A 22,077-nucleotide genomic window follows, 5' to 3' on the forward strand; every position below is an offset into this window, starting at 1 on the left:
GCATCAGAAGCAGACTTAACTGGTAATGAGTTTGCTGTCTCCATTGTGATTAACCATTAGTTTGCAAGTAGAAGAATCTTTATCTGCAGGAGCATCCGTTCTTATCTATTCAGTCACATCCACCAGTCATTAGTTCTCTTCCCTTTAATGCACCATTTCTAGTGTTCCTGGAGGATCTATCCTTGGTCCCCTCATCTACATACTGCCTTCAGTGACATCATCAGAAACCTTAGGCTTAATTTCCATCTGAAAGTTGGTGCTTCATCTTGCATCCACTACTTTCCTCAACCCATCTATTGTTTTAGAATTGTTAAACAGTTGGTTCAGCATCTAATATTAAACAAAAAGAATTTTCTATCACCCAAATATTGAGAAGACCAAAGCCACATCCATGACAAGCTGTTCGTTAACTACCAGCTCCATCCCTCTCTATGGTAACTCCCTGAAGGTGAACCAGACTTTCAGTTTTGCTATCACAGCTGACGACTGAGATGAGCTACTGGCCATGTATTTACACCACCACCTATTTCTGCCTCTGTAAAAGTTGCCTGAATCTGTGCCTACCCCGACTTACCTGCTGCTGAAGCTATCATTGTGACCTCTAAACTTATCAATTCTAACACACACCTGAACCAGTCTCTCACTTTCCACCCTTTGTAATCTTGGCCTATTCAGAAATCTGCTGCCCTTATCCTAACTCCACTCACCCATACTATTATGTTTGCAGCCCTGTCCTGGCTCCCAAGTTAAGCAATGTATCAATTCTAATATTCTCAAATCCCTTTAAGACTTCACTGCTTTCCATCTTTAGCCCTTCCATATTTGGCCTCATGAGCACCCTAATTATAACTGTTTCTTTAAACGTATCTCTATGAATTAGCTCCTTATGTTGCTGAATGTCAGATTTTCTGTTAATGCTCTTTGACATCTTACTATGTTAAAGTCATCACAGCAAAATGCATCATGGCATATTTCAGTGCAAGGTGAGGGGCATGCTATTCAAAGTGAAAAATAGCTTTGTAAATAGAAGACAAATACCCCAAGAGAGTCAATGGCATTACAGCAAAAATTCATAAATTGAACATTCAAAAATCAAGGAATTACCACACACAAAATCAAAGTTATTGAGCCTGATGGGAGGGGTGGGGGTGGAAACAGGAAAAATACAGAAGCACTGATTGGATTTTCCCCAAAACCAATGGACAAGCCTTGTGGATACTGAAATGGTGCAAGGAGTTCAACAACTGGAAGGGGAAAAAGAACTTAAAATCATTCATACCTCCTTCTTGATCACTACTTAGTGACCCAGTGGAATGCACATACGCAAAGATAAGATGTAAACAGCACAGAGCTCAGTAGCCTGTCAACATTCACACATTAAGAGTTGCTACTAAGATGTACTGGAAGGTAGCAGGCAACCACTGACAACGTAGAATTTGAATCAAACAGACTCACCACAAGGAAACTTATTTCAATATGGAAGAAAGGATGGAGTGAAGGAATTAAAACTAAAAAGGGATTTTTTAAATCTAGTTATTTAGAAACTTAAACAGGAAATACCTTGCAGCTTTCTACCTCCTCTTCAATCTTTTCAATGACTGCTGCATCCAATAAGTTCAAGTCACAAGATGCTCTTGACAAACTACTGACAGGATGTGTCTTCAACCAGGCTCCAATTTCCTGGACCTTTTCAGGACTGTTAAAAGTTGGAACAATTTTTAAAAGCTGCAGCTTAATTATTATAATGTACAGTGCAAAAGACTGACTAGGAATACACAGTTCACTGAAGATCAATGCTGGGTTAACATGATTTTAGATAAACTTACAATGAATATTTATATTCAACACAAGGTGGGAAACTTTTCTGTTACATAAAGGCAGCCCAAATACCCTTACCTGAACACTATCCAGCAACCAATAGTGAAGAGAGCTTTGATGTATAGGTTGAACCAAGGGGATGGAGCTTTCCGGTTTTAAGGTAGAAAACAATGTTACAAGCAAATGGTGTTACAAGTTCAGAATTCTGATGCTAGGTCAATTGCTAATTTTAAATGAGAGAATGATAGATTCTTCAAAACCCAAGGTTTTTGGGCATAAGGGACAATGGAGCTCATTGCACAGAGCAGGCTTGAGGGACAAATGATCTACTCCTATTGGTATGGAGCCAACCTTATCACCAATCAGTTTATTCAAGTGGTTATAAAACTGTAGCTGAATCAGAAGGGTTAGTACAGCATCAAGTACATTAATCTCACCCATTAACATCCTCTCCAGACCAAATGTCATCCTCATAGTACAGATCCTCTTGGCTGTTTTTAGCAATGTGGCATATCAGTTCAGGGAACCTAAAAATGAAAATTTGTGTTTACGTTTGGGTTAATTAATATTATTTGCTATTACCAGTTTAATGTATTCAAAATAATTACCAGAAAATGACAGATGAAAGAAACACTAGAAATAACAAGAAAGGGCACAACTTTCTTTATGAATCTTTGGTCTTGACTATTCAGTTAAGAGTTATCTGTTGTAAATTTACTGTTCAACTTCCGTTCTTTATACTTTCAAAATAACCATTTCCATTTGAAATCCCATCAGAATCTGAGCATCAATAACCAGTTGCAGTAAAACATTCTAAGTGTAGAGGATTTACAGAACAGAGACATTTTAGTTAATAACTTGGTGATTAAAAAAAATCTAATTTCATCTTTTGTTCCTTTAATATTTAACAGTAATCGATCTTATGTTTCAAAGAGAACTGACAAATAAAAATGACAGCCAAATTGTTCAAAGCAAAATTCCACAAACAAATATGAGATAATGATCAGAAAATTCCTTTGTGTGAATTTAGTTAAGGGAAAAAAATTCAACAGGATACTAGAAATCTCCATGCTCTCCTTTCAGTGCCACCATGGGATCTTTGATATTCACTGTTTCCCAAGTGTAATGTTCAAAAAAATATTTGGGAATGAAAGGTTTATGCACTAAGGTTTAACTGAGTATCATTCAGTTGACCCATAAAGAGGATTTGTTAACTTAATCCTACCAATATTTAAAAAAAAATCAGTCATGGATATACAAGTTTAGTATTTTAAACCAAATATTCCAGTGTACGGAGTACTCCAGAACTGAATCCAAACTTCAACTTAATTTAGCAATCCTGAAAGGGATGACTTCAGATATCACTGTAGTGGGCCGTATCGCAAATAATGATGAGTCAGAGTACAGGAAGAAGAGAGAGAGCTTAGTGACATAGTGTCATGACAACAACCTTTTCCTCAATGTCAGCAAAACAAAACAGCTGGTCATTGACTTCAGGAAAGGGAGCAGTGTACATGCACCTGTCTACATCAATGGTGCTGAGGTCAAGAGGGTTGAAAGCTTCAAGTTCCTTAGAGTGAACATCACCAATAGCCTGTCCTGGTCCAAACACGTAGATAACATAGCCAAGAAAGCTCACCAGTGCCTCTACTTCCTCAGGAGGCTAAAGAAATTTGGCATGTCCCCTTTGACTCTAACCAACTTTTATTGATGCACCACAGAAAGCATCCTATCTGGATACATCACGGCTTGGTATGGCAACTGCTCTGCCTAGAACCACAAGAAACTGCAGAGGGTCGTGGACACAGCCCAGCACATCGTGGAAACCAACCTCCCCTCCATGGACTCTGTCTGTACCTCTCGCCGCCTTGGTGAAGCAGCCAGCATAATCAAAGACTCCACTGTCCACCCAGGTCATTCTCTCTTCTCCCATCAGGCAGAAGATACAGGAGCTTGAGGGCACATACCACCAGGCTCAAGGACAGCTTCTATCCCACTGTGATAAGACTATTGAATGGTTCCCTTATACGATAAGATTGACTCTTGACCTCACAATCTACCTTGCACCTTGTCTACCTGTAATGCACTTCCCTGTAGCTGTGACACTTTACTCGGTATTCTGTTATTGTTTTTACCCTTAGTAGCTCAATGCACTGTGCAATGAATTGATCTGTACGAACAGCATGCAAGACAAGTTTTTCCATTGTACCTCTGTACAAGTGACAATAATAAACCAATACTGACATCACAGGGCTAGAAGTGATCAGATACCCAAAATTCCATCTTCAATTGCAAAAAAAATATTTTGCTGAGGATAAGTGGAATTATGTACACAATAAGATAATCCTTTACCTCTCGAGATAGTCACTCAGAATCAGTTCAACAGCAGAAGAGTATAGCCACTCATTCCCAACTTTCTTCGTGTAACCTGGCACTTCTTCATTCTTCTTATTAAACTTCAGATTCAACCCCACATTTATTTTCTGTTCTCCAAGAGGGCTGCCAAAATGAAATTTAAGATAATAAATTACTGATTATATACAACAATTGTTCCTAAAAGGCTCCCTTAAAATTTTCTTGGCAATACATGTTTATAAATCCGGTTGGATTTCTTCCATTTACAATTCTTGGTGTAGAGAAACAAAACCCTGCTGCACATTTTTTCCAGTATCAATGGCTATGTGATAGTAATGGCAGCAGTATTCACCACCGACCACCTATAAAACTGATAGCAACTTCAGTATTTCTGCACATGCAGTGTATTAATGCACTAAACTCTTGCCTGTTCGCCCCCCACCCCCAATGCTCAGAAAATCTTAGGTTGTCACTTGAGGTACAACAGATCTCATGGGTGAATGAATAGCTTAACGAAGAATTCAATGCCATGAAGCTGATTTCAAACATGTGCTTTGTAATTCCTTTACATTCCAAAATTAAGGCTTGGGAAACAAAAAAAATGAAGAATTTTATGATAGTTCAGATAATGATATTTCTACCTTGATGTGTTCCTTCCAATATTTAAACATGGGAACTTATCAAGTGAGCTTACCATTTAAATTGGAACTCCAATTGGTGCAAGCACTAATGAAGACTATGGCCTGATTGCTCCCATACCGATGGAGCTTGGGTGAGCACACTAAAGCATCAATTTTGTTGATCTGCATTTCAAAGCCAAGACCTCAGAGATCTGGTAATTTTCTCAAGTTAGCACCGCACCTAACCAATCCTTATCAAGGAGATTCATGGCATACAAGCTGTTTAGAAATGCATTGGGTAAAACAATAGCCTATGATTATTTATCCATATTCCCTCCATAAGGCAACATTATTAATATTTTCTCTGTATCAAAGAGAATTGAAACATCTTTGTGGCAACAGAAGGAACTCAAAACAGAAGTAAACACATAGGAAATATCAATAAAGGGATGCTTACTTTTCCTTTGATCCTCTCCCAATAAACAAACTGCCTGTTAACCTTGACACAAGATACCCAGTAACTCCAAGGCGGCTGGCCACGACATAGCCAGGGTTATATTTTGTAGAATATTTCTGAAACAATTACATAAAATCAGTAACTGCCTAAAACAAATACTGCTGATTCAAAATAAAGTAAGTTCTATGTCCCATTACCTATAGTTTTGAAATAACAAGTGTCGATCAAAAGAATAGGTAGGATAAATCAAAGAAATGATTGGAGGACAGATCAAGGCCAGTCTGGCTCTGTTTAATGGAACAAATTTTCTTGGCTCTACACTAATCGGGAGAATCTATCACAGACAAAGCAAGAGGATAGGAAACAGATGCACAAAGGTTACTTCTTATTATTCACTTCAAGTATGTTGGTGCTGCTAGCATTGCTAGAATTTATTGACTATTCCTAAATACCCTTGAGGAGTTCCACAGGGCAGTGTCCTTGGCCTAACCATCTTCAGCTACTTCATCAATGACCTGTTTTTCATTATGTCAGAAGTTTATTGATGAATGCAGCATGTTAATTCCATTGTCAACTCCTCAGAAAATGAAACTGGGTATAGTTGCAAGCCGTAGGTAATATTAAGTCTGTTTTTGTGACTGGAAGCCTGTGAGTGGGGATGTACCATGGGGATTGATGCTTGGGCCCTTACCGTACCAGGGAGAGGTTTGACTGTCAATGGGTTATTTTACAGATTGAAAGAGATTATTGCACTCTGCAAGAAACTGCAGAGAGTTGTGGACACGGCTCAGCACATCAAGGAAACCAGCCTCCCATCTATGGACTCTGTCTACACTTCTTGCTGCCTAGGTAAACCATAGACCCATTGAACCATACAACACAAAACAGGCCCTTCGGCCCACCATGTTGTGCCGTCCATCAAACCACCCTCACACTATCTAACCCTTTCCTCCCGCATATCCCTCTATCTCACATTCCTCCATATGGGCCTATCCAACAAACTCTTGAACCTGTTCAATGTATCTGCCTCCACCACCACCCCAAGCAGTGCATTACATGCACCAACCACTCTCTGGATGAAAAACCTCCCCCTGACATCTCCCCTGAACCTCCCACCCATAACCTTAAAGCCATGCCCTCTCGTCTTGAGCATTGGTGCCCTGGGAAGGAGGCGCTGACTGTCTACTCTATCTATTCCTCTCAATATTTTATATACTTCTATCATGTCTCCTCTCATCCTCCTCCTTTCCAGTGAATAAAGCCCTAGCACCTTAAGCATCTCCTCATATTCCATACGCTCTAATCCAGGCAGCATCCCAGTAAATCTCCTCTGCACCCTCTCCAACGCCTCCACATCCTTCCTATAATGAGGCAACCAGAATTGAACACAGTACTCCAAGTGTGGTCTAACTAGAGTTTTGTAAAGCTGCATCATCACTTCGCGGCTCTTAAACTCAATCCCACGATTTATGAAAGCTAACATCCCATTGGCCTTCTTAACTGCTCAATCCACCTGTGAGGCAACTTTCAGTGAACTATAAATATGAACCCCCAGATCCCTCTGCTCCTCCACACTGCCAAGTACCTTGCTATTTACCCTGTACTCTGCCCTGGAGTTTGTCCTTCCAAAGTGTACCACCTCACACTTCTCCGGATTGAATTCCATCTGCCACTTGTCAGCCCAGCTCTGCATCCTATCAATATCCCTCTGTAAGCTCCGACAGTCCTCCACACTATCCACAACACCGCCGATCTTAGTGTCGTCCTCAAACTTACCAACCCAGCCTTCCACCCCCTCATCTAAGTCATCTATAAATATCACAAAAAGTAGAGGTCCCAGAACCGATCCCTGCGGGACACCACTAGTCACTGCCCTCCAATCCGAGGGCACTCCTTCCACCACAACCCTCTGCTTTCTACAGGCAAGCCAATTCCTATTCCACACAGCCAAGCTTCCCTGGATCCCTTGGCCTCTGACCTTCTGAAGAAGCCTACCATGAGGAACCTTATCAAACGCCTTACTAAAATCCATATAGACCACATCCACCGCACTACCCTCATCAATCTTCCTCGTCACCTCCTCAAAGAATGCTATCAGGCTTGTGAGGCAAGATCTTCCCTTCACAAAGCCATGCTGGCTGTCCCTAATCAGTCCATGATTCTCTAGGTGTTCATAGATCCTATCCCTTAGAATCCTTTCTAACAGCTTACCCACCACAGACGTGAGACTCACCGGTCTCTAATTCCCTGGACTATCCCTACTACCTTTTTTGAACAAGGGGACAACATTCGCCACCCTCCAATCCTCCGGCACCATCCCCGTGGACAACGAGGACTCAAAGATCCTTACCAGTGGTTCAACAATCTCCTCCCTCGCCTCTCGAAGCAGCCTGGGGAAAATCCAGTCAGGCCCTGGAGATTTATCTGTCTTAATATTATTTAACAACTTCAACACATCCTCTCTCTTGATATCTACAACCTCGAGAACATTACCCTTACCAGCACTACCTTCCGCATCATCAAGACCCCTCTCCTCGGTGAATACCGAAGAGAAGAATTCATTGAGAACTTCTCCCACTTCCGCCGCCTCCAGGCACATTCTCCCACCTTTGTCTTTAATCGGACCTACCTTTACCCTAGCCATCCTCCTACCCTTCATGTACGTGAAAAAGGCCTTGGGATTTTCCTAAACCCTACCAGCCAACGCCTTGTCATGTCCCCTTCTAGTTCTCCGCAGCCCTTTCTTAAGTTCCTTCTTTGCTACTCTATATTCCTCACGGGCCCTGTCTGAACCTTACTGCTTATACCTCATGTATGCTACCTTCTTCTCCCTAACAAGTCGTTCCACCTCTCTCGTCACCCACGGTTCCTTCACCCTGCCATTCCTTCTCTGCCTCACCGGGACATACTTATCCCTAACATCCTGCATAAGATCCCTGAACATCGACCACATCTCCATGGTACATTTCCCTTCAAAAAGGACATCCCAATTTACACTCCCAAGTTCTCTCCTGTTACGGACTCAGTGAAAGTCCCTTTAAGATAGAGAGTGTGTGTGTATGTGTGTGTGGGGCGTGCTTACATCAATGGAAGATAAAGGACGTAATGACGTTGTTGGAGAAGTTAGAAGAAGAAGAAAGGAGAGAGAGAGAGAGAGAGAAGGGAGAGAGACACCAGCCTGCTTGTTTTCTCTATCGATGGATGAGAAACAATAACTGTGTTTGCTACTGAAATCCATGTATGGAAGTTGGAAGTAAAACAGGTATTTGTGTGTGGACGACCACGATTCGGATGCTTTTCGGGGTGAGGAAGTCACTACCGAGTAAACACTGAAGTGTCGTTTGGGTTCCATCATGGAACATTTGGATTTCGTATTTACTCTCTCTATGTTTCTCTACATCTACGTCTTATCTTCTGACAACGGTGGTTGTTGAAGAAGCCCTTGCTCATGTTTCACCTTATGGCTTGCGGAACTGAACTTTAAGAACCATTCCGGAACTGGGAGTTTTGGACTTTGCCACACACACACACACACACACACACGAAGAGTTTAGTTTTGGGGTTAACGTTCGAGGTTTAACATTTTTGAATTCTAACATACTAACATTTTTACTTTTATTTTACGTATTATCATAAGTAGTGATTAATAAAATAGTTTTTAACACTGAATCATGCTCAGTGTGTTTCTTTTGCTGCTGGTTCGTGACACTCCTTATAGCCTCATAGTTCGCCCTTCCCCAATTAAATATCCTCTTATCCTCTCTGCACCTGTCCCTGTCCATGACAATTTTAAAGGTTATGGAGCAATGGTCACTGTCCCCCAAATGCTCACCCACCAATAGATCCTTCACCTGTCCCGGTTCATTTCCTAAAACTAGATCTAACATGGCCTGTCGACATACTGCATCAGGAATCCCTCCTGGACACATTTAACAAATTCCGTCCCATCTAAACCTTTGGCACTAAGCAGGTTCCAGTCTATATTTGGGAAGTTGAAATCTCCCATTATAACAACCCTGTTATTTTTGCTTTTCTCCAAACACTGCCTGCCAATCTGCTCCTCTATATCTCTACTGCTACCGGGGGGCCTATAGAATAAAGCAGCCAACATAATCAAAGACCCCACTAACCCTGGACATTCTCCCTTCTCCCCCATCCCATCAGGGAGAAGACAGAAAAGCCTGAAAGCACATACCACCAGGCTCAAGGACAGCCTGTCCTGCTGTTACAAGACTCGGTCCCCTAGTACAATAAGGTTGACTCTTAACCTCACAATCTACCTCATTATCGCCTTGCACGTCATTGCCTGCCTGCACTGTACTTTCTCTCTAACTATAATACTTCATTCTGTTATTGTTTTACCTTGTACTACCTCAATGCACTGATGTGATGAAATGATTTCTATGGATGGCATGCAAAACAAAGTTTTTCACTCTACTTCAGTACATGTGACAATAATAACCCAATTTACCAATTTCACTACCAGCAAGATATAATAGTTTTGAACAGGGCCATTATAGCAACACTGGATGGAGCTCGCTACAATATTTCCAATGTGCAAATTAACACCAAGTACTCACATGCTGGTTTTGAATAATGCCATCTAACTGAGGTTCACATGGAACACTGAAAACCACACGGATTCTCCCATCTGTGATAACATCCAAAGAGTCTTGAACCTATTAAGATAATCAGTTTCAGTTTTTTTCAGCAATGTCATATGCAAGCACATGTCCTGGTGTATCTTACTGGATTCCAAAGCAGAAGAGGAGAAAGCAGCTATAATAGGTGACAGACAAAGAAGAGAGTTTGGATGTTCACATCCTAGCAATTAACAACAGTCACATCCAATAACATCCTTAAGTACAGTTACTGTTATACTTGTATATAGGAGGGTGAAACAAAGAGCAATGTGAAAGATAATCAGTTAAATTTGCCTTGGCAGCTTTGGTAGGATAATAATGGATTGACCAGCATGCCGGGAGAAGTCCATCACTCTTCTTTGAATAGTGAAGTAGAGCTTTTATATCCACCTGACACATTCAAGATCGAGATTTAATAGCTTGTTTAGAGCAAAAGTACAACAATATAGCAGCCCCTCAGAAATGCAATGAAATTAAAGCCCTGATAATGTATTTCAGTCTCAGAGTAGGGCTTTAACTCTATCTGTTCCATTTGCTGAGTCTGCAGCTTAAACCAACTTGAACTGAATACTAGTTTTGATCAGATTCATACCAAGATGTCGTTTGGATTTGTTGGTAGCATCCATGTCTCAACACAGTTACTGTGGGACTGCTATACTGCCAGAGATGTCATTCTTCTGATTAAATACTGAAATAAACCACAGCTTTATGCTCAGCCAGTTGTATACGTCCTTCCAGAATCCTTCGTAACAGTTCCCATGTAAGGAACGTGGAAGATATCAGACTGTACTTTCCAGAATCTTGTTAACCCAAATCTAGCTGTTGTGTTCGTCTAGACAACCCACCGAATTAAATTCAAGGTGAAGTGCTTAGATGTTTATTCAAGTATTCCAAGTCTTTCTTCCTATCTGCCAGCTTATGTATACAATTCATGTGGTTGAACTGAGACCTCAGTTGATAATGCTATACATTTAATTAAAATATGCATAATGAACTCCATTTACAATTTTAATTCTACTTAAGTTAGAAGCAAATTTTAGTAGTGTAGTTCAATGCAAATTTTACTATCCTGTGTGTTTAGCACACAGTTAGTACACAATTTCTCCAATTCAAATAAAGTTAATGCAGAGCATCATATTATAAATGAATGTTGCTCAACAATAAAACAATTTTGATTGGAACCTATTCCTGCAAATTGGAGGCATGAGAATATATTGCACTGGTGTCCTCCCCATATATATAGTCTTCACTTATTCACAACTTCTGCAGGTTATTTCTAAGTAGGTTACATTACAGCAGATTATTACCCTTTCCCTATTCACAAGGTATACCAATGATCCTTCAAGTTGATGATCAGAAACAGCAATCAAATGTCCTCTCTTCCCACAAAACCTTTTCTGTGAAACTATACCATTACTGTTGTCAAGATCAAGGTCTGCTATTTGACCATGAGACTGAGTTGTTTTTTGTGGCAAGTATTTACATTGTAAGCCAATGAGATACCAAGGTTAGAAACTATATTCGAACAAGAGCACTTGAAACAATTAGTGGCCAATTTTACTTCTCAAGCATGGCCAAATTGCAATCACTCTTACCTAAAACACTATAATGTTAGATCTCCTGTATCAAAATTAACCAACCTCTCCCATGCAGCCATAGTAGGGAGTCCCCATCATGAAAACATTAATTCTGGGTGGAAATAATTCATCCAACGTGTGGAAGCGAGAGAAACTGGAATCAAATGATTTTAGGTTCTGAAAAAGAAATATTGTGGTTAAAACTTGTTGGACTTGATCACTACCAGATAGTTTACACAAAAATAGGCATGAAAACCACCTCTGGGATAATTTAAAAGTTAATTACAACCAAGCAGTACATTAAAATAAAACTGATATATAAAACATATTATTACTGGAATAGCAATACTGTCTTTATTTTCAGCTCTTACCCTCACTGTGGTATGATGAGCAAATGGAAGTATTTGCTTTGACCATTCTTTCTCCAAAGTAACTTCACCATTGCGACCAAATACATATCGACGACCTGTGAGGAGCTGTGCATATACAAGCACTGATGTTTCATTGATAAGGATTCCTTTCCTTTTGTGGTAACTGAAAAGATTTTTTTTGAAATAAAGAAAGCATGAATTTAAAAATCTTCAAAATTAGAAGATAAAATTAGTTTGTTTGCGAAGAGGCCATATGAGGAAAAAAAAGTATAATAAAACTAATAACCCATGGTGTTGCTGGAAGATTAATAAAACAAAATACTCATGTCACAAAGATAAATAATTTCATACCAAGTCTTAAAAGTGAGAGCATTAGTTTTCTTTCCACTCATACGTTTCTCATCATTGTTCCAAAATCTTCAGTGAATTATCCATTATCTGCTTTTCCTGTTAATTCCATTATAATGTGAGAAAACACATTGATAATGAAAATCCCACTGTTAATGAAATGCTGTACTACACATCATTTGTCTTAGATGTGCCTTTGCTATAACTGAAGTAAAATCTACATGCTGCACTACCTAAGATACTTCTGCAGTGAACACTGGGCACTGAAACAGAGTGGTTAACAGTAATCCAAAGGACTGGATTAATGATTCAGACACAGTTCAAATTCCACCTCAGAAGATTATGAATTTAAATTTGGTTAAAAATAATACTGAGAATGAAAAGAGAGTATTAATAATGATAACCTTAAAAGTACTGCATTGTCATAAAAAAACCTATTTGGTTCATTAAAACCTCCTTTATTGATAGAGGTCTTCAGTCCTTCCCCAATCTGGTCTCAATATAACTCTGACCCATGGCAATATGATCAACTCTCAACTGCCCTCTGAAACAGCCCAGCCAATTAATTAGTTCAGGGGCAATTACAGATGAGCAATAAATGCTGTCTTTGCAGGCAACACCAATGTCCCATAAGTTTGAGATTTCCAACAAACTGATGCATATTAGGGATTGTGTGTCTGTGTGTGGTGAGGGGTGGGGAGGGGGTGGATGGTGGTGGGTTTGGGGCTTAAATAATAGTAGTAATTTTGTTAGAAAGTTCTCAAGGAAAGTGAAGAAAATATTTTGCCCTGGTTGTAGAGATGATACAGTTGCTGGGAATCTTTTGTACAGTCTCAACATCCCAACTCTATAAAAGCAGCAGTAGTTGTTCATGGAGGGGAGTGCATTTTACTGAGTGTGAACAAATTGGTTTTTCATTCACAAAGGTTAGGAACTTCTACAAATGAATAGAAATAAAACCATATGCAGTTTATCAGTTTATAAACAGCTACAGTGCAATCTGACTGCTGGTGGTGGAGACAAAAGACCATGAGAATGTTATGGCAGATGGAGGTCTTCTTGTTTGGCGGTCCCTTGAAATTGAGGATGACTTACTTTCACTCAAGGTTTGTGGGATTTGTGGTTAATAAGGCCAATGGGGGAACAGCAGACTTTCACAGAAGGCGGCTGACAGGACAGATGGGTAGGTAATTTGTGAGGTGATGTGCTCCTTCCATCATTTACTCAGGGTTATGCATTTGGATCCAAATGCATGGCCTTTAGATTCCTTATACCATCCCAAATGTATCTCTTCAACTTTGAGCAACCATGGGCCTGAGGTTCCCAGGAATCAGTGGTGATGTTGCACTTCTTCACTGAAGCTTGGAGCACATCAGAAATCTTTTTTTCTGTGTCAGCTTGGCAACCTCTTCGTACAACAAAGCCTGGAATATCTGTTTCAGGAGCCTGGTGTCTGCTCCAGCTCAACATAGATGATTGAGAACAAGAGCCTCATTGCTGAGGATGTTGGCCTGGGAGAGGACAGAGACATCGGTTTGCTTATCATTTCAGTGAATTTGCAGGTTTTTGTAGACGTTGGTGATATTTTTCCAGTGCCTCAAGATGCTGGCTGCAGGTAACCCAATGACTCAGCATGTAGGGCAAAGATCACCTTTGCCTGGAAGACCATGTGCTTTGTGCCAATTCTGAGATCTCAATATTCATATACCCTTTTACTTCAAGCGACCGAAGGCACATCGAAGGCTGGGGTGAATTTCATTATCAATGTCTGTCTTCACTGTTAGGTGGTTCCTGAGACAAGGAAGTGATCCATATTTGCCAGGGTCACGTTCCAAATCTTTATTGTCAGAGATCAGGTTGGTAGAGGACATTGGTTATGAGGATGTTGAGCATAAAGTCCGTCTTCTTATTTGCTTTGGTAAATGAATCAAAGATGTTTTGGAGCTCAGCCTCCAAGTGTGCACAAATGCAACCACACTGAGGTTTGGATGACCTTGACTCTGAAGCGTAAGTTGGCAGAGATTTAACAGCTTAGGTTACAAGGCATGTCCAGAAGTGGCTGAGGGAGAGAACTTCAGATCTGCAGCTGAAGGCATGGCTGCTGGCGATGGATTGACTAAATTTGGGGATGATCACAAAGCCAAAATTATTGGAACAAAGTTATTGGCCAGTTTGACAAAGATAGGGTGGAGTGAAGCCACATAGAAACGTCAAAACAAAGAGGCAAATTTTAAAATTGTGGCATGGTTAACTTGGAGCCAATGTGACTCAGGTGGTGCAATGGTAATGGATAAATGAGAGTATACAAGCAGCAGCATTTTGGATGACTTCAAGTTTTGGAGAACATAGGAGGGAGGCTGTCCAGCCAAGAAATTGTCATGTCTAAAAGTAACATCGACACGAATAGGTATTTCAGCAGATGAGTTGGAGCAGGGAAGGACAGATGTTATGGATATGGAAGTAGGCAGTCTTAATGACACATAGATATATCACAAGTCCAAAAATATAAGGACAGTATAAAGGTCCAGAGAGGGGGAGATCTGTGATATGACTAAATATGTGGAAACAAGGATGTTTTGAATTATGATGCCAAGGAGACCACAAAGATAATAAATAGGTCGACAACTGCCCTTGGCGGGGTGAGGGGGCATGTGGTAAAGCCATTGTTAACAATTCACTGACTAAGAGCAGATAGATAAAATGGAATCAAGTGTCGCCCCATTCAGCTGGGCAACAGTGGAAAGGCGCTGCAGGAGAATGGTGTGAATCAATCACGTTAAAGTCTGCAGACATTTAAAAATGACATAGAAGGATAATGACTTTGATCAGAGCTGTTTCAACATTCTGACACAGGTAGAAACTCAACTAGAGGGTTCAACCTGGGAGGCTACAGCACACTGAAGGACTTAGGAATGGTAAAAGTATTGGAGATGGGACAGTGGTTTGAAAGGGATGGAGGGGTCAAGGCTTTGTTCCAAAAAAAAAATGCAGCTTGGATGAGGCATCTTGGTTGGTATGGACCAGTTGGGCTGAAGGCCCTGCTTCTGTGCTGTATAACTCTATGACTCTATGACAACAGATTCGGAGAAGAGGAGAGAGAACTACTAACTGTATCAGATGATAAATGAGCCAGAAAGGGAGCTGCTTCCATACAGAAAATCCAGAATCATTAAACCGTCAAATGTGGTCCCAGCCTATTAGTGGATGGATTAGTTTTGTGACTTATCCTGACTGTGCAAACAGTGTCTCAATGACTACAATTCCCCAGATTTCAGAAACTTTCTGTTCAGTATGACTGGTCAATCCAGGAAGTGGTAAAATGAAGTGAAAGGAAGAAAAATGTCAATTAAGAGAAATTCTATTTCATTTATCTATGTGCATTTTTCTCTGTTTATTTTGCCACTCTAAATCATGACTTTCAATATTAATATGAAATAAGTACTTTGCATTTCATGTGTGTACTTACAATTCTGTTATATTATTCACTTCTCTCGTCCACATGTCTTGTTCTGCATCACCAAGGTAAACTACTTTAGTAGGTGGTGGAGTTTTCCCAGTATAAATCTTCTGCACTCCTGGGGGTTCTTCTAAATAAAATCTATCAATCATTGGCAGATAAAACAGGCATGTTACAAATCAATTTTCATTCCATTAATTAAGATCAGAACAAAAAATAATTTTAATTTGTTCCTCAGGTTCGAAGCTGCAGTAATACCCATGACCTATCACATAGCAATCAGCACAAAATAAGGTCAACTTTGAAAGAACAAACAGCATACTAATGTAGATGAATAATCAGGTTATGCAGTATTGAAATTACTGATATAATGGTGACAGATCAGACCTCAAACTCATAATGAAATGTCGATGTCTTATTAAGGCTTGACTATAACACCACTTCACTCATCCAAGTTTCGAACAGCTTTCAAACATCCACACACAGTGAGGAATTAATGTAATGTGTGATTAACAATGACCTCTGGATGCAAGAAAAACATTTATCCCTATTCTTAAGTTCCATTTCCAAGAAAAAAAATCACTGTTGAGATGACGACAGCGATAACAGCAACAACCCAAAGTGCTGGGCAGAGGTGCTGTTGCTTGGGAGTAGAACATCTACAAATGCAGGTCAGTTTCATCTGGTCAACATTCTATATTCAAAGATTGAAATAATCCACAGCAGGGAAGCTTTGGTTGATTTTGCTTTTATCAAATTGCTCATGAAAACGTATAGTTAATGATCACTATTCTCCTATAATATTAATGTATATGGATATTGAATTAAATTTCAATGTAGCATATTCAAATTATACAATCACTTTGAACTATCCTCCTACATATAGGAGAGCAATGAAATTAGATGATGTGGTTAGCCTTACAAATTTTCTGAAAATTAGAATGCAACATGCTTCTAATAACTTGCAAAAGGCCTAGAAATCTGTCAGAGGTTCAATCCTAAACTCATTTCACCTTAATAAATAAGCTGCAAAACAGAGCTCCCAGTCCAACTGCAACATTTTCTGAAATTCCACAACCCAATGGCAATACTTGATAATGTGAATACTGTGTGTGGATTCTTAGTGAGTAATAAGTGTGAGGAAACGTGCAAGTACAGAACCCTGCCATGCTTTTAAAAATTGCTCAGCTTGCAAGTTTAATGCTACTTCCTAAGCCCAGAGCTAACTTTTGCAATCATTTGAACTAATCTGCATTGTTGAGTAACAAAGCTGTCATAAGTAAACCAGTATGAATCCGAAAAAGTGAAGCAGAAAATGCTGGAAATATTTAGCAGGTCAGGCAGCAAAGGTGGAGAGAGAAAGAGATGTAAAGTTCAGGTCATTGATCTCCCATCAGTGCATGGAAACAGCAACTCGATTTTGCTCTCCACAACTACTGCCTGGTTTGCTGAATGCATCAACAGAATATGAACAGCTCACTGGATGTAGACTTCCAGATGAGGAAGAAAACAGTATACAAGAGGGAATTTTATTCTGCAAACACCAATTCAAAACCCAAACTACAAGACTAAGTGCACTGCCTCACACTATTGCTCAAACTGCAACTCAGAACATTTTTTTTTATTTGGTGCTTACTTTGTTTCTTGATCTGACACTGCAACAACTCGAGCTTCCTCAAGATGAGGCCAATTCAAAAAGATAGACCTTCCCAGCTCCTGATTAGCAACGTCATCCACATTCTGAAAGGGAAACAGGTGACTTCTATATTAATCTTAAATATATGGATTATAAATGTTGGGTTTCCTCTTTTCCACACCTCACAAATGCAACATTTCAATAATGACAGCATTCTAAGCATGATGAAAAAAAACCTTGACTGAAATTGGGCATTAATACATTTTAAAAAATGCCCACACTTTTGGATTGTGAAAAATGATTTAATGTTGCAAAAGCTAGCTTTGGTGTAAACCTGATGAATGATCTGGCATTTACATTTAATCAAGGAACTGAGCAATTTTTTTTCCTGAAAATAATCTGATTCATTGATGGAATGGGGCAGGAAAGCAGTTTTTTAAATTGAACATTCTAATTTTAACGTCTCTTTGGATCCTTTCTTAAAAAGGTAAAATAAAATAAATATATGAAATTTCATTTGTTACAATTCATATAATCCATTACATACTTCCTCCTCCTTGTTGGGCAATAGCTCCAAGAGCATATTTTCTCCACGGCTCGGCTGTTGAAAGACTTGAACCCCACTTTTCTTTAAGTAGAACTGCAAAAACAAAAATAGACAAACATTTTCCATTTCTACAAGAAATACAAAGCGTAAAAGAAAGGCTTACTTCCAATTATTGTAAATGACTTGGTGCATCTCTCTATTTAGATAACTGCAGCCTTCTTTATATCCAGCACTAGTTGCAGACCATAATCAGCCAGCAGAAGACTAAAGGAAGTTTTCCAATTTCATCATTCATTTGCCATACACTGGTATAGTTTAAATTTCATGATTTCACGTTGAGAGGCAATTGTGAAAGTGCCTTCATGATGAGATCATTCAGCCTTGAGCCATATTAAACAAGTATGAGTAACAATCAGAAGAATGAGCTTAAAGCAAATGCAAACTTGATAATCCAAATGACAACTTTTAGTACTGTGAGTGCTTTGTGTTTATGAGTTAGACTAATATTGGTCATCACTTTCCAAGGCAATGGCTAACCAGCCTATTTCACCAATGGAATCAAGACCAACTCCGCTGTAGAATTACTACATCAGCTTGATATAACTCATGCCAATGAATAATGAAGATGCTGGGATTAACATGAAGATCAGCAAGGTAGCCATGGTCTTCACTGGTAGGCAGTCAAGTTTTAGCTAGTTAATAACGAGCATCCCTTTACACAATGCAGGGTCTTAACCGCATCAATGCTCACTGGACAAGTCAAGATATTCTTTTGTATAATAAGAGACATACTTATTTGCATGAATTTCATATCAGTTTTGTTTAAAGACTCAACAATATTTCTGAATCTATTTTTTTCAAGTTTTATTTACTAATTTATGGAGGTAGACTTGGAGACAATGTCAGCATTTTCTGATCATCCCTAACTGATCCGAACTGAGATAAAGTTAAAAGTCAACACATTGCTACAGGTATGGAGTCACGTACAATTGAGACTAGGTGAGGACAGCATATTTCCTTCCCTGAAGAACATTTGTGAGTGAGGAGAATTTTATGACAATCCAATGGTTTCATAAGACAACACCACAGACTAATTTTTTTCATTCCAGATTTATTTAAATTATTTGAATTTAAATTCACTAGCTACCTTAGTGGGTTTTGAGTACATATCCCTGGATCTATGGTACAGGCTACTATGCTACTGTGTCCATTGGCTGGGTCTATCAAACAGCCCATCAGCATCTATGAGTCTACAAACATTCACGTTATTTCCTTTGATTTTCCACCTTAATAGCAAAAATCCCAAGTGTCCACTCAGTCCCTCAAGAATGGTGGCTGTGACTTGATTATGGGCAATGGAACAATCGTACAATCAAGTGGTGATCCAACAACCTCTGAACAGATGAATTTCTCATTCAATCTCTCCAAGCCCTCAATAATGTAGTCATCCCCTGCTCCCAATTCATAAATGCAACTGCCTCTAGCAAGCTCTGTGATAAAAGATATTCCTCATGAGTAAATCTTACCTTATGCTTAATATGCTTCAGAGTTGGAAAGCCACAAAAGTAAACAGAACTGTTGTCAGTGACTGTGTTTAACATGTAACTAAGAGGTACTCTCCACGCATCAATGGGAATCTCGTCATGCCTGTAACAAAATACCAGAAGTAGTAAATAAAAACTTATAACAGTTGTTGACGCTTAATGCACAGAACAATGATTTAGAAAATAATTTGAAAGTTGATATTGCTAGAATCTCAATACCTTGCATGACATTGTTTCACATCTGGAAATTTTTCTGCCCACGGTGATGGATATTTGAATTCAATTTCTTTATCATACCAATACTTGATGCACCCACTATGCCGATTGCGCTGTATCTCTTCCTCTGAAAGATGCTCATTACAAGGTTCCATTGCTGTCAATAATAGTTTCTGAAAGATGGAAAAATATTCCGTTTTGGTAACACATCTGCAATTTGTTGAAGTGTTTTAAAAAGATGGCAACCCTAGTAGATGGAAATGTCCATTATGAGCTCCAAAGGGAGGGGGCGATTTCCAGCACATGTTTATAACAGAATGCCTGCTGATATCTTCATTATTCTAGTGATGCTGGCTTCAAAACTGGTTTTAAAATAGTTATATCAGTATTCAGTATGGTTAGACTTTGACAGGTGCAGTTTTATTGTACAGTAATGAGAGTGCAATAAAAGGATTTACATTAATTTTTTTTGAGATTCTCAAGGCAATTATTCTCCTGGGAATATGACTGTCTTACTTATTCAAAGAATGTGGGTATTTCTAGCAAGATCAACGTTTATTGCTCACCCCAGACATCCCTTGAACCAAATGGTTTGCCAGGCCATTTTTAAATGGTAGTTCAGTCAATTACATTTCTGTAGGAACAGAAAATGCTGGAGAAGAGTTCATGTTTATACCTTCAATCAAGATCCTGATCTGATGAAGGGTCATTGACCTGAAATATTAATGCAGTTTTCCCCTCCACAGATGCTGCTTGACCTACCAAGCATTCCTCACATTTGGTTTTTATTTCCGATTTCCAGCATCTGTGGTTTATTTTCTTTTTAATTATATAACCGAGAGTCTGGAACAGGGGTAAGAGAGGAAAGGGTTGCAAAATCCTCTCCATAAAAACAACGGATGACATGAAGGTTGGGGGTGTTGTGGATAGTTTGGAGGGCTGTCAGAGGTTACATAGGGACATAGATAGGATGCAGAGTTGGGCTGAGAAGTGGCAGATGCAGTTCAACCCAGATAAGTGTGAAGTGGTTCATTTTAGTAGGTCAAATATGTTGGCAGAATATAGTCATAATGGTAGGACTCTAGGCAGTGTGAAGGATCAGAGGGATCTTGGGGTCCGAGTCCATAGGACGCTCAAAGCGGCTGCGCAGGTTGACCCTGTGGTTAGGAAGGCATATGATGTACTGTCCTTCAATCGGGGAATTGAATTTAGGAGCCGTCAGGTATTGTTACAGCTATAGAGGTCCCTGGTCAGACCCCACTTGGAGTATTGTGTTCAGTTCTGGTCGCCTCACTACAGGAAAGATGTGGAAGCCATAGAGGGGGTGCAGAGGAGATTTACAAGGATGCTGCCTGGAATGCAGAGCATGCCTTACGAAAGCAGGTTGAGGGAACTCGGCTTTTTCTGCTTGGAGAGACGCAGGATGAGAGGGGACCTGATAGAGGTGTATAAGATGATGAGAGGTATTGATAGGGTAGATAGTCAGAGGCTTTTCCCCAGGGCTGAATTGGTGGCCACAAGAGGACATAGGTTTAAGGTGCTGGGGAGTAGGTATAAAGGAGATGTCAGGGGTAAGTTTTTTTACTCAGAGAGTGGTGAGTGCGTGGAATGGGCTGCTGGAAACAGTGGTGGAGGCGGATACGATAGGGTCTTTCAAGAGACTGTTAGATAGGTATATGGAGCTGAGTAAAATAGAGGGCTATGGGTAAGCCTAGTAATTTCTAGGGTAGGGACATGTTCGGCACAGCTTTGTGGACCGAAAGGCCTGAATTGTGCTGTAGTTTTTCTATGTTTCTAAGAAATAGTAGGAGTAGTAGACCAAATAGCCTCTTGAGCTTGTTCCACTTTTCAATAAGATCAAGGCTGATGTGATCTTGGTTTCAACTCTACTATCAGCATGTTCCCCACCACCACCAAATTCTCTGTAGGCTAAAAATGTGTTCATCTTAGCCATGATACGTTTAACCTTCACAATGCTTCAGGATTATAGTACTCCAAAGATACACAACACCAGGAGAATAAGTTCCTCTATCTTCATTGAAAATGGGCAGCCCTCAATCCGAAACTATGCTCCTTTGTTCTGGATTCCTCCACGAGGGGAAACATCATGAAGAGGGATCTAATTGCAGATCATCACCTACCTTTCAAGCTACCTAGAACCTTGCTCATTTTTAATACTATCACCTCTTGTTCCTCTAAACTCCAAGGAGTATAGGCCCAATCTTTCCTCATCAGAAAATTGTTTTATCCAAGGAATCAACCTGATGAACTTTCTCAGAACTGTCTTCAATGCAAGTACATCCATCCTTAAAGGAGACCAAATCTGTTGAGTGAAACCGAAGCAAGATTTCTCTACTTTTATACTCCATGCCCCTTCCATCTGCTTTCATGTTAACTTGTTCTACCCATGTACTGACTTGGTGTAATTCATGTATGAAGATAACTTGATCCCTCTGCCCAACAGTATTCTGCACTTTCTCACCATTAG

The 22,077-nt window shown here is 39.8% G+C and overlaps 1 protein-coding gene across 2 annotated transcripts in view; it reads right to left on the reverse strand.

Moving 5' to 3' along the window:
- xrn1 (5'-3' exoribonuclease 1) overlaps positions 1–22,077 on the reverse strand; it is a 102,818-nt gene that overhangs the window by 45,111 nt on the left and 35,630 nt on the right. For both annotated transcript variants that reach the window (XM_052018968.1, XM_052018967.1), the window contains exons 16-27: positions 19,593–19,762; positions 19,356–19,476; positions 17,830–17,922; positions 17,283–17,386; positions 15,656–15,787; positions 11,842–12,004; positions 11,534–11,647; positions 9,831–9,929; positions 5,251–5,366; positions 4,171–4,317; positions 2,256–2,345; positions 1,561–1,696 (exon numbers count right to left, since the gene is read on the reverse strand). In XM_052018968.1, coding sequence (XP_051874928.1) covers positions 1,561–1,696; positions 2,256–2,345; positions 4,171–4,317; positions 5,251–5,366; positions 9,831–9,929; positions 11,534–11,647; positions 11,842–12,004; positions 15,656–15,787; positions 17,283–17,386; positions 17,830–17,922; positions 19,356–19,476; positions 19,593–19,762 — 1,485 coding nt within the window. The remainder of the gene's footprint in view (positions 1–1,560; positions 1,697–2,255; positions 2,346–4,170; positions 4,318–5,250; positions 5,367–9,830; positions 9,930–11,533; positions 11,648–11,841; positions 12,005–15,655; positions 15,788–17,282; positions 17,387–17,829; positions 17,923–19,355; positions 19,477–19,592; positions 19,763–22,077) is intronic.

Source organism: Pristis pectinata, chromosome 6, assembly GCF_009764475.1.
Source record: "Pristis pectinata isolate sPriPec2 chromosome 6, sPriPec2.1.pri, whole genome shotgun sequence".
NCBI lineage: Eukaryota > Metazoa > Chordata > Chondrichthyes > Rhinopristiformes > Pristidae > Pristis > Pristis pectinata.